This window comes from Linepithema humile, chromosome 1 (assembly GCF_040581485.1).
Source record: "Linepithema humile isolate Giens D197 chromosome 1, Lhum_UNIL_v1.0, whole genome shotgun sequence".
NCBI classification, from domain to species: Eukaryota; Metazoa; Arthropoda; class Insecta; order Hymenoptera; family Formicidae; genus Linepithema; species Linepithema humile.
In genome coordinates this window covers 21,735,947-21,749,384 of record NC_090128.1, presented here as the reverse complement: position 1 = coordinate 21,749,384, position 13,438 = coordinate 21,735,947, and the positions used below count along the sequence as shown (strand labels likewise).

At 30.0% G+C, this 13,438-nt stretch overlaps 1 protein-coding gene across 4 annotated transcripts; it reads right to left on the bottom strand.

Moving 5' to 3' along the window:
- Nucleotides 1-940: 940 nt before the first annotated feature.
- On the bottom strand, nt 941-12,594 carry GLS (Glutaminase). 4 transcript variants are annotated; one of them, XM_012364385.2, is made up of 12 exons: nt 12,196-12,594; nt 10,408-10,505; nt 8,523-8,558; nt 7,974-8,073; nt 7,741-7,883; nt 6,832-7,205; nt 6,469-6,749; nt 5,584-5,760; nt 5,210-5,370; nt 4,778-4,903; nt 4,027-4,167; nt 941-3,806 (listed from the first exon to the last, which is right to left on the bottom strand). In XM_012364385.2, the coding sequence occupies exons 1-12, from the start codon at nt 12,289-12,291 to the stop codon at nt 3,629-3,631; spliced, it is 1,911 nt and encodes a 636-aa protein (XP_012219808.1). In that variant the 5' UTR covers nt 12,292-12,594; the 3' UTR covers nt 941-3,628. The 4 variants fall into 4 exon arrangements, with proteins under 4 accessions (XP_012219808.1, XP_012219809.1, XP_067203710.1 ...); XM_012364386.2 differs by lacking the exon at nt 8,523-8,558; XM_067347609.1 differs by lacking the exons at nt 8,523-8,558; nt 10,408-10,505; nt 12,196-12,594 and adding an exon at nt 9,780-10,347.
- Nucleotides 12,595-13,438: the final 844 nt, after the last annotated feature.

Here is a 13,438-nt window from a genome sequence, read left to right as displayed (position 1 = left end):
TTGTAAAGACGGATGTACATTATATTTCTCCGAAGAATCTCTAAAACGCGTCAAAAAAACATTTTAAAAGATATATTTAACATACGATTCACACGATTATGACGAAGAATCGCCACAAGATAATATCTGTATTTTCCGATCGACTCGTTATCGATGTATTTTATATGGAATTGTATAAAGAATATAACTGTTTGTACAAATAAAGAATTATTAAACGCCACTATGTGATAATATATCGATTTATCAATTTGTAACAAATCCTTGATAATGTATGATTTAAACTAAATAAATATGATTTGGAAAACCTAAAATTCAAAAAGTGAAAAAATATATAAATACATTACATAATATTTTGAAGCGTAAGTAGGGGAAGGTGGGGTAAGACGGACCGCGGGGTAAAATGGTCCATTTGCTAGATCTTATTAGTAAGTACCTCTATCTGCTGGATAAACATAAAATTAATTTCTTTTTTGATGCTTTTTAACTGTTTAAAAATTACGTCATTATATCATAAGACTATCGTAAGTTATTTATAAAGAAACGTCAAATTCTTGCAAATAGATCTCGTGATCTAATTTCTTAGTATTACATTTTAAGTGACTAAGATTGCAAAACTTAATATTTTTAAATTTTTCTACAAGTTCCATATTTCTGGTTATTGAGAAGTAATATTTCATCAGTTACATTTAAAAAATAATTTTGATACAGGTAAATAAAAATAAGATAATATTAATGTTGTTATGTGGGGTAAAATGAACCAATTTAAATGGGGTAAAACGGACCAATTTATATATTTGAAAAAGCGGACCACAGTGCTATCGATGATGATAAGAAGATAGATAATAACACTTTAATGGATATTGCATCGCGATTAAACACTCGACAACAACAATTAGTATACATCGTAATTTCTTTTACAAATATAATAAATAAAGTAAGCTTTAATTATTTTTTCAAACATTTTATTTCATAGATTTCATTATATTTCATAGAGCAAGTACATGGGTGATCGTGTCATCAAAAAACTTGGTCTTGATTTAAATAATTATATAAAGTACTTTCACAATGATAAACAAAGTTTTTGAAGAAGTAACAAGCTTCAGATTATCGCTTAATTAAATTCAATGTGTAATTGTACAATATAATCATTAATTCAAGAGTTATACAAAAATACACAAAAGATTAAATTTTTAACTTACGGCACATCAACTAATATTGTAACTATTTTTCGCAAATAGAGTATATAAAAGGAGTATATATCTCTCTCTCAAACTAAACTATGTAAATCCTGTGAATATTGATATAATGAAAAAGTTAAAAAATCATACACCCATCCACCTCTTACATAGAAATGCTTTTATACACTGTAATAATGATTATTGTCATTGTTTTTCATTTCAAAATATAAGATCTCCTCTTCTTCTACGTAAAGCGTTTCTAGCTGCCATTCAAAAATAGTAATCTAATATGTATATGTCAAATATACAGATAACCGCTACGTTAGCGTAATCGCAACCCTTGATTAATGCATTGCGAAAAATTGACTTCTCCATTTGCGTCTATCGGCACATTTATACAGATAATAGCTCTATAACAGTAACACAATAGTATTCATACATTATATGAAGAAATCGTGCAATTGCACTCAAAATTGGCTTCATTTCTTAATTATTTATAGCAGAGATAGGAATTAGTTGCAACTTTCGGCTCGATTTTCTGATTGACGCCTACTGTTCCCTTCTTGTCACTCGTATGCTAGCAACGAGTCACCAAACGCGCTAACAACGCCCATCTTAGTTAAGAAGGTGCGTGATACTCATTGTCAGCCTCAGGAATGTCCATATCACAAATGCAACAAGATAATAAATATGGGACGATAGATATTCACATCACCCGTGAGGTACTATTTTTGACGCGTTTTTCAACAATAGTACCTCACAGGTGATGTAGAAATCTATATTTATCTCATATTTATTATCTTGTTGCATTTGTGGTATGAACATTCCTGAGGCTGAATATCGCGCACCTTAGTTACGCGCGTTGTTAGCGCGTTTGACTAGTTACTAGCATGCGAGCGGCAAGGAAAGGGCAGGAGACGTGAATCAGAAAATCGAGCCGAAAGTTGCAACTAATTCCCATCTCTGATTTATAGAACAACATATACATTCAATTCTACGTATTGTAGAGTGGACGATATTATGAAGATATATCATAATAGTAGAAGATATATCATAATAGTATTCCGTCCCTTACATCAATGCCCATTCTTTCATCATCGACGTGTAAAAATTAACCATTGTCAAAATTATCAAATTATATCTAAACAGAAAAAAAATAATCAAAAAATAAGTATAACTTTTTTTAAACATTTTTTAAACATTTTTTTAAACATTTTTTTAAACATAACTTTAGTTTTTTTTTTTTTGTAAATTAAAAATTACTAAAAGTATGGAATTGTGATATTGTTTATAAAATAATATATAAAATGCATTATGACATATTATATTATGTAATATTTTTCAAAAGTTTCTCTCGCACAGTAGATATTTGAAAAGTAGAACTTATTTTCAAGATAGATACATATTTGTAATATGTCTCTGAAAAATCTTTAAAATTCTTTAGGAGGATATTTAGAAAGATATGTTTAACGTATGATTCATACGATTCTTGTTATAAAGAATTTCCACAAGATAACATCTATATTTCTCAATCGACTTGTTATCCGTGTATTTTATGTGCTGTTGTACAAAGAACTAATTATTGGTTGCTCAATTAAGTAGGGAAATAACAGGCGCCGTTATGTCATAATATATTGATTTATCAAAATAAAAAATTTTCAATTATATACTATTTAAATTAAATAAATAAAATTTTTGAAATAAATTTAAAATTAGTTTCAAATGGTTCAATGGAAACATATGGAAATATTCAATAAAATTCTCTTATAAACTTAATTTTTATAACACTAAAGCGTGAATACTACTTCTTTCGATGTATTTTGCTGTTTTATTGCACAAAAATGCCTTATATTCGAACAAATTGACCCAAGATTTTATTTTCGAGATAGTTACTCTTTTGTTTATTTGTAAGACAAATCTTGTATCAAAAGACAAAAGAGTTATTATTATTTTGTCAGATATATTCTATAATATAAACAGCAAAACATTTAAAAATTATTAAAAAAATTTTATATGTAATTACGATTCAAAAATTGCTATTTTGTACTCTATTAAATAAAGAACTATATAAGAAATTTTATTAAACCCGAAAATCAAACAGTATTTTATTACTTTTTATTAATCTGATATGCAATTTGGAAATTTTTGTCGTTTTTATATATTTGAACCATAACTGTATATAAACTAATAATAAAATATATTTTTAAAAAATTTGCAGATATCAATAATAGAGACAAATGCAAAACAGTAAAATAAAATATAAATTAACGAAGCGATGAGACAAGCTCTTCATTGTCACGATCCTTAACTCTAAATTAAATTATGAAAAGAAACCACTTGTACGTATCAATCACAGTTAATCTCAGTGTGTAGGTTTGCTTTCGTTCTTTACACACACTCAACACTCCAACTTTGCATAAATTTGTGGTTACTTATTATTTACTTATCATTTACGGCAATGGCGATTGCACCGCTGTTTCTGACGTTTTGTGACAAGATTCCTCATCAATACTTTCGTTCTCTTTATTCTCCATCTCGGTTTTATGAGCGACAGCGTAATTTTTCAAATATTCTACCACCTGCACATGCCCGAATGTCTCGGCTTCGTCGACTGGTCGTTTGCCCCATCTAAAAATATAATATATATGTTTTTATAGCGAAATTATATCTCTCTTCTCTCTATCTCTCTCTTCTCTTTACATAGATCTAAGAAACAGAAACACAATTTTTATTTTATTAAATGTATTGATTGTGAGATGACAAATTAAAAAAATATTTAAATATATACATTGTTACAACACAAATTAAATCGTTATAACACATTTGAATTTGATCTTGCGACACTCACCTGTCCTTGGGATGATGTGGGACTCCGCATTGTTCGATCAGAAACTCGACGCAATCCAAATGGCCTTCGCTGGCGGCCAAGTGCAGTGCAGTTCTACCGTCGTAGTCTGACAGAGTCATATCCATTCCACTCAGTCGGTGTCTAAAATATGAGAATTAAATAATAATTATAATTAATAAAATACAAATTAATATTCTGTAATATACTCGTAAATTTCGAATGTAACATCATTAATAAATATTTGTTATCTTGAAGAATGTCTTGCTATTCTCTTCGAACCAATCATAATTTTTTTGCACAAAACTATCTTTTATTATAAAATATTTTATCGCGATTTTAATTCAAAGACTATGGGCGGTATTCATAGTCCGTTCTTATATTCAAAATCGTCTTAAGCACGGACTTATATTCGCTCTCTTCGTCAGACACAATCTATGTGTGACGAAGAGAGCGAATATAAGTCCGTGCTTAAGACGATTTTGAATATAAGAACGGACTATGAATACCGCCCTATGTAAATCTTTACACACTTCTTAAATTTGGAAAAGAGAAAAATTCTCGTGCAAGTAATTATTATGAAATATAGTACATGCATGTAATATTGTAACACTATGTTTAATTTTACGTTGAAATTTTATCATGCATTTTTTCTGAATACAGAAACGTGTGATAAAGAAAAAAAAAAAAATACCACACGATTATACAAGTCCGCTCATTTTTATTGAACAGGTTTTTAAAAGGAGTATTTCACCTTCTCATCGCTGTGACGTCACCACTGGCAGCACTGAACAGAAGATTAACGATCGAGAGACCTTTCGTCTCATACTTATGCCGTCTTGGGTCCTTCTTGTTCGTCGCATGTTTCAAATTGTCATATCTGCGATCATAATAAACGGACTAAATTAATCGGCATAAGAAAAACGAATAATAACGAAAAAAAACATGTCTTCGATTTCATATGACGTTTATGATTGATGATATAAACTGTGGTAAACAAAAAAATTGAGATAAATGTAAAAGAAATATTCAGTAGAGTTGAAATATAAGCGTAGCACAACCGTGAAAGTTATATTAAGCATTTAAACAAGAGATAACTTTTTATATTTAAAAAATGTTTCAATGTCTTTAAATAATTTAAATTATTTTAATTTTTTATCGATCTCTTTGTCTTTCTCTCTCTTACCTGTGAAAGTTAAACTCACGCACAAGTTCTTCGCAGAATTGTAAACCGCGACAAGAATTTCCAAGCGGATCCAAAGGTGGAGACCATGTGCAAATTCCCATAACATTTGGAATTACCACTAGAAGACTTCCCGACACACCGGATTTCGCTGGTATACCCACCTAAATACAATAAAATACAATGTTTCTCAATTTTGTATCAATTTGTATGGCTAATATTAATATGTAAAGATTAATATTACATGTCAAGTTCCAAAATTTCTTTAATTCACATTTATTTATCATTATTATCATTTATTCTTTAATTAAAAAAAACGGATCACTTTTGTTGCAGTATTCCACCTTCGCGTAATTATTATGAGATTTTCAACTCACATTAAATGCGAATTGTCCGCTGTAGTCATACATGCCGCAGCTATGCATAAGACTCAACACGTCACGAACGCTTTCCGGTTTTAAAACCTTCTCCTCAGTTATCGGACATATGCCACCATTCGCAAGCGTAGCTGCCATTACCGCCATCGTCTCGCAATTCGCTTCCATGGCACAACACTTTGCAATAAAAAATTTATTTGTCAGCATTTTATATACATTACTCCACAGAAAATAGAGAACACTTTTCAGACGCTTAAAGTAGAGGAAAATAAAAAATTTTTGGAGAACGGCCAAAAGCATGTAAAAGTACAAGTTTCATCCTTTAAAATGCTTTTTTAATTTTTTGCCTACGATGATTTTTCGCTGAGTTACAACGGTTTGAAAATTGATGTATTTTTAGCGCTTAAACGTCTCGACACGGCAGAGCAAAGCGACCGAGAATGGCTGAGTGCGCGCCATTAAAACGGCATCGGCGCGCACTCACTACGATAATTTTCCGCCGAGTTTCAGCGATTTAAAAATTACTCCATTTTGTGCGTCTGAAAATTGTTCTCTATATTTTCTAGAGCAGAGTATGTTGAGTTCTTAATAAATAAAAATAGAAATCGAAACGATTTATTTCGATGTGCATATCGTGCGTCATATACACATAAAACTAAAATGTAACGCTAATCGTGTAAAATAATGAAATATACACTCTGAGGTATGTTTTATTTAAAAATTTAAAGAAAGCTTGCACACATTTTTATTGTGCAGACTTTGAGAATAATTTTTATCTATCAAGTAAATACGACGTATATAAAAATGAATTTAATTTCTAACTTGTTGAAGAAAATAGCTTGTGATAATTCACGGAAATATTTATGTATATCGATTATAATTTACCTGGAAATAAAAATCCATAATTTCGCGTAGATTAGTCTTATCCGGATAACATCCGTGCTCCCTCATGTAAAAACCTAAAGCGTAATTTCGATCGGCTGCCTCTCGCTCTGACAGAAAAACAGCGTTGTTAAAGCCGAGAGTCTCTTCGCCGGCCAATCTTTTGAAGTAATTCATTGTGAAATCGAATTTTTCTGCCAAACCCATTTCTGGCTTGACTAACCCTTTCAGAAGCGAGCAAATTAGTATCGCGCCGGCATTAATCATTGGATTGTGTGGTTTTTCTATAAAAATATTCACAGACATCCACATTGAATGCATATCAATTAATTAATTCAGATCTTATCGTTCCATTATAATACATACTATTGTAATCGAGCACGAGCTCGTTGAAGTTTCTGCCAGATGGTTCTTGACCAACGTATTGATGCACCGTTTCCTGACCCAATCTGTCCAGAGCTATCGCGTAGGTCAAAGGTTTGCTACAACTTTGAAGTGTAAAGGGTATCGAGGTGTCGCCGATGCTGAATCGCTGTCCGTCGATAGTGCACACGGAAACGCCCCAATATTCTGGATTCATTCTGGCCAGCTGCGGTATATAGGACGCGACTTTGCCTTCGGTGTTTGTCTTGCATTTCCAATAAAAATCCTCAATGTGCTTTGTAAAACCCGCCCAATCAGAAATTATAAACTGATGTCTGAATGCTCGCGAGATCAAGACAATATTGGGATTTATAATTCTGAAAAAGAGAGCAAAATTCAAAATATTCTTCAACTTCTGAATAAGGTTCTTAATCTATACATAATTTTAAGAATTATATAAAAAATTTGTAAAACTAACAGAAAAAAGGTATTAAAACCAAATCACGAGTGTCGAGGTGCAAAAAATTATTACAAATTAATACAAAATAATGATACAGAAATGTTTTAACTCAATTTTTGAGCTCTTTTAAGTTCAGTAAGATTATAATAGTGTGTGATCACGCATAAACATTGTGTAGCATAATTGTCACTGTCGCTTAGTGTTCACAACAGTGTTTAATACATTTCTGTATCATTATTCTACATTGATTTTTAATAAATTTTTTGTACTCTGATACTTACGTTTGGCTTCTTATAGTCCTCTTTCTGTTAATTGTTTTGTTATTATAAGACTATACGTCACGTAAAATTTTGTAAGATTTAACACTTTTATTCATATGTATAAAAAAGTATATTAAATTTACTTTAGAAATTATACTCTTATATATAAATAAAATTTTTCTTAAGACTAACCTTCTGAATTGTTCTCTATCCAGCTTCTGCGTTTCATGCGATACACCTTCGTGACCGCCACTTTTTGCATGTTCTTTTTTCAAATTATCAGAAAGTTCTTGAAGTCGAGGATCATTCTTCCGCAAGCCACTTGCCCTTAATGCCTAAAATGGATTATGAAGGCGTCAAATTTTATCCTTTTTAAACTGTTTTGCAAAAAAATGTTTACAATATTTTATTTTTGTTGTACGTACAGCTAGGAACTTTCCCACTGATACAAGACCAGTCTCCTCGTTTTTAAACATGTCAAATAAAACATCTTCGGCATTTGTTGCTTGATCTTGATCTCGAGTGCTGTAAAATGTTGAAAATGCAACTATTAGAAACAAATAATGCTTTTGCATAAACATTTAAAAGCAAAAAACTATATACTATACTCAAACATATATATTTCGCAACTGTATTTTTTTTTTAGATATTTTTAATCATAAATAACAAAACGTATGTAACAATTACTAACTACATCATTAATTATTTCAATTATTTTACTATTTAGCAACCATAAAATTAACGTTTAAAATCCCATTTATCATATTTACATTTATTTATATAATTGTAGATGTAAAAAATTTACCATGCATTGAATATTATGAACAAAATTGGTTACTTCTATAATCAATGTATACAAAGTCCATACCATTGTTAATTTTTAATATAATTATTATTAATACTTTGACGCAAGATATCAATCACAATAAGCTATTCATATATCATCATGCATCAACGTAGTGCGTAGTACTCACTACATATAGTGACTGTCATGAATGAAGCTATATTCGCTGTAACGAAAAGCAAGACAAACGATTTTATATTAGTAATGATAATGCAGCTGTTATACCTAAGAAAGCGTGCCAACATCCTGGTGGATAGATCATGTTTCTTCTCTAACCAGATAGAACACGCAATTTTCGATCTGATCGCATAATCTTCCGAAAGTTTAGCTAATTGGAGATTAGAGTTTGGATTTGGTTTCGATTTGTAATCGATTGCCTCAATGTAAGGCATAATGATCGTCGTGTTTCGTGTTTTAGTTTTAAACACCAATAAACGCAATAATATTTATCTCCTCACAGATGTTAACAATTTGTCACAAAATAATATGCAAATTAAATTAAAGTTTATTGGTTACTCAAATATATTTATTAGATTAATCCACTCTTTAGTACAAAATAATTTTAAATTATTTATATACTTTTTTATTTTAAATTTTTACACAATAATTATTTATAGTAAATATTTTATATTATAACACACTGCGATCACAAGACACGATTAAATTATTAATTTTCTCACACAACGAGCAATTTAGAAAAATCACAAAATATTATGTGTAAAATATAATTAACTTTTTATATAAAATCTTTAAAAAACGTCTTGCAAACTAGCTGCAAGTTCGCGATTCTGTCAATTTGCAAGAGTTACCGAGGTTCTTATATTCGACTATTCGACAAAAAATAACATTTTTACTCCCATCCATTCGACCCCCGCGATGAAAAATAAATCTAAAAATAGTATCGCCATTTACGTCAGATTGGAGAGCAGAATTGGAGAACATCTTGAAAGCGAGGAGAAACATGCAATTTACGTTCGATAACGAACAATTGTAACAAACAAAAACCGATAACTAATAATTGCTTGGTATATTAGAGCCATTTAAACCTAAAAAATGTGTAAACTGCACGTGGAAGAACGAGGAAAAGAAAAAGTTAGCTGATGCACGAAAAGAATATTTATGTTAAAAATTCACAAGAATATAATCTAGATAGCGGTTATATGATAAATATATTTATCAAAATCAGCGGTTATATGTTAAATAATAATAAAAAATAATATTTATCAAAACTGGTATAAAAGTCAGAAAAACTAACAGATATTGAATATCTATCCCAAAAAATAAAAAATTTTTTCTCTGCAAAATTAATGATTACTTAGAAAATCGTGTCAGAATTTTATATTAAATTAAATTAAATTAGAGATTTCTAAAAATAAGTCGATCTTACCGAAATGTTTTTCGTGGCAGTTCTTTAAAGCCATTTATTATGTCATTGTAATGACCAGTGAATTCGAAATCGTCCATTGTTCTAATTTCACAAAAACCAGATGTAGAAATAACAAGATTTTAAACACACAAATCTCAACGATTCGGTAATGTTTAATTTTTCGATTTATAACTTATTTCACGATCTCGTGAGATCTTTCTGCTTCAGTATAGCGACAGATAAAGACACGATCTAAGAGATTCACATATTGCTAAACGCGCTTAAATAATATTCAATAGGAACACTCGACCTAACAATTGCACTATGTCAATCGACCGCGGTGGCCCTGTATCAATCGCTTCAGTAAGCTTATTGCACGACGATCACTATGCTTTCGATACAAAATAAATTTAATACGTATTATTTACAATCTATCGCAATTCCGCATTTTCTCGCACTCGAATTACACACAACATTCTAATATTCCGATTAAATATATTATACATCAAGAAGAATTGGCGTGCTACATGTGTTAAGAATTAACATTGTAATATATAATAATACCATAAGTTTGTTGAAAATTTTGCAATTTTGTTATTTAATTCTTCATGAAAATTAAATTAACGGTGTATGTAAAAATATTTCTTACCGTGTCTGAGAACGTTCTGATTCCACTGCAGTTCCTAAAGCAGCGTCCAAAAATTTTGCATTTCCGAATCTCGTAGATGTTGGTGCAGCAGCATGTTCCTGTAAAATTGCGAATATAATTAATTTCAATAATCTTAAAAGAAACTTTATAAATTAACAATATTAAATAATGTGATAAAAATGATTTTTTAAGCTATTGCTAGTTGTTCGTACTTGTATTGATGCTTATTTAAGTTAATATAAATTTTTGACACACATGTAACTTTCATCATTGTGATTTACAATGTTTAAATTTTAATATTAATTTATCTGTTTACCATTCTATTGCAAATTAAGTTTATTTCTGTTAAAATCGCTTATTTTTATTCCATACCGTCTATGCTGGACTTGAGACTTCTCGTGTTACTATTTTTTTACCATCGTGGCTAGTATAATTTTCCATTTTAGAGCACAAATATGAACAATTAACAACGGTAAAAACTCACTTTTACCACATTATTTAATTAATTTGGTTTAGCGGCAATTAAAAGAGAAAACTTTAACTACGCTTCTGGTAATTTAAAATTTCACTGAAAATTTACAATATTACAAAATTACAAAATGTCATTTAATTAAATGCAATCAACGTAAAAATGTCCCAAATTTAATTAAAAAATAAAAAATAATATATATTGAATAAACTAAATGCTACTTCAGCTAATGCATTATCAACTTTTTCACATTACTTGCAAATAAATTGACGGAAACAACTAGTAAATTAAATGATTTGAAATAGTCACACGAAGGGATTGCGCTGGTTGCCAGGCAGCTCTGTATTGATCTTTCGATGCATCAACATCTAGTATAAAAGTCTAGTATAAGAGGTTTTATGTTGAGAGACAGTGTCTAATATAATTACTACACATATCGCAAAAAGCGCACTCTACTCATTTATTTATTTGTATACGTCTGTATTTTTCGTCACGTGAAAAAGACTTCTAGCTGTCGCTAGAAGATTGCGTAACGTTGTCAAGAACGGCTATTACTAATTGTAAGCGGAAACCTGTCACGTGTATGCTAATTCAGATTAGTAGGCTTACGTCTACGCACATGAGTTTAATGAAAAGTTGAAAGTCCGTCTGGTTAGACTGTGAGATTTATGAAAAATTGACGCGTTTACAAAGAATTAACAAATAAAATATTATACACAAAGAAAGCTTCATTTATTTCTTACAACTTAGATATATTTTAAATGTACATTAAATTAATGCATAATAAAAAATATAAAGTAGACAATAAATTAATTGTATGAATTATATTCTCTCAATAACATCGGCAAATGTGTCGAGTAGACAAACTGCTCACTGCAGAGTTCTAAATTAAGTATCTTGGCATAATGCTGCGACGTATTTTTATCATCGATATATAGGTCATTGTCGTCACCCACGTGGTTGCAATAGATAAAATTAATTAGTTGTATTTTTTACTTGATTTGTTGACAATACATATTTAAAATATAATTTAATAAAATGATAAATCAAATCGTACAATATAAAAGCGTTAATATTGAGATTTTAAAGAATACGTTACTGCATAATGCGTACTGCAAATGCCACGTTTAACATTTTTCTTGCTAAATATTTATGTAAATATTACAATCTTCACGAATTTTTGTCGTTTAATATTTCCAAAACCCCAAGTTTCTACCATATATTGACATAATGTAAATTATGACGCATTTTTATCATCGATAGGTCATTTATAACTGTTTACGTTGCAATAGCTAAAATTAATCAATCACGTTTATTACCTTGCTCGTAAAGTGCAGTCTTCTAAGCCCGTTTGCCCCAATTTTTACGATCTTCAGCATTCTCACGCCTGGTATTACCACCTGTCTCAATATCATAGTTTTTCTCACTGATAGATTTGAATGACAAAATATTTCTCATTAATCCATATTTCGGGATTCAATCGTTAAACAAATTCCACGATGATTATCGCAATGTTGCCTGGGAATTGATCAGTTTTACGCGCAACAACGACAACGCTAGCGGAAGACGACCCTCGGCATTCTGGCAACCAACGTCGACTGCAGGGTTGTGCAGACGCCCGTGAGCGCGGCAGGAAAAACTAGTCAATGAGACATGCGCGATTTGGGGATGGTAGAATTTCGATACAGTTGATTATATTACGGATACGTCGTCGCTCAGCGAAACGTATATAATTCACCCTTTAACATAATAAAAATATAGTAAATGGCAAAATTTAGAATTAAATAAAGAGAAATCTTAAAGTATAATTTCTAGATAAATATATAAAATATAAGCTTAATTTTAAGTTGTGAGAATCAATGAAAAGATAACGAACACTTATTGTTTTTATTGTCTGCAATTGTTATATATAATAATACATTGTAGAATTATTGTAAACTTCGAATAATATAATTGTCATATTGAGTAATTGTGTGTGTGTGTGTCTTATTTCAATGTAATTAAACAATTAACAAATTATCATAAATTCCTATCATTTAAAACTGCGAGATGTGATATGTAGAAAGGCATATCTTAATAAAACGAAGTGCATCGATATAATTCGCTTTTCGCGCCTTATGATCGATAATAAAGCTGCATGTATAAAACTATTCTATTCTTTATAAGTATGTATAATGTCAGAGATTAACAAATATTACACAAATAGAAGATACCAGATTTTTATAAGTAATTGGAACAAAGTGCTCACGTTTAATTGTGTTTCACTTGCCTATCAAACGGATCGCAGAATTAATTCTAGATTGTACAATAATCAAAATAGGTAAGGCAGTTTTAAGATTGATATATCTTATGTGTATTGATATATAATCAATATTTAAATACTTTGGTTTCCATCTCCTCTCTTACTTGAAATTCTCGACGCATTTATGAGCCATTTTTGTAAAATACACAAGAAATAAAAACAATTGTGATCAATATAAGTAAAAAATACAAAATTTTATACGACTTTTTTAATTAACTAAATTAAGTAAAGTAAATTATATTATTAATTTCTTAATCGAA

Excerpts from the sequence above, each read along its gene's own strand:
- GLS (XM_012364385.2), bottom strand. The coding sequence starts at position 12,291 with ATGATATTGAGACAGGTGGTAATACCAGGCGTGAGAATGCTGAAGATC. Across the intron at positions 7,884-7,973 it reads CAGTGGGAAAGTTCCTAGCT|GCATTAAGGGCAAGTGGCTT; the intron begins GTACGTACAACA and ends AATCCATTTTAG. Across the intron at positions 5,761-6,468 it reads TTATGGATTTTTATTTCCAG|TGTTGTGCCATGGAAGCGAA; the intron begins GTAAATTATAAT and ends TTTATTGCAAAG.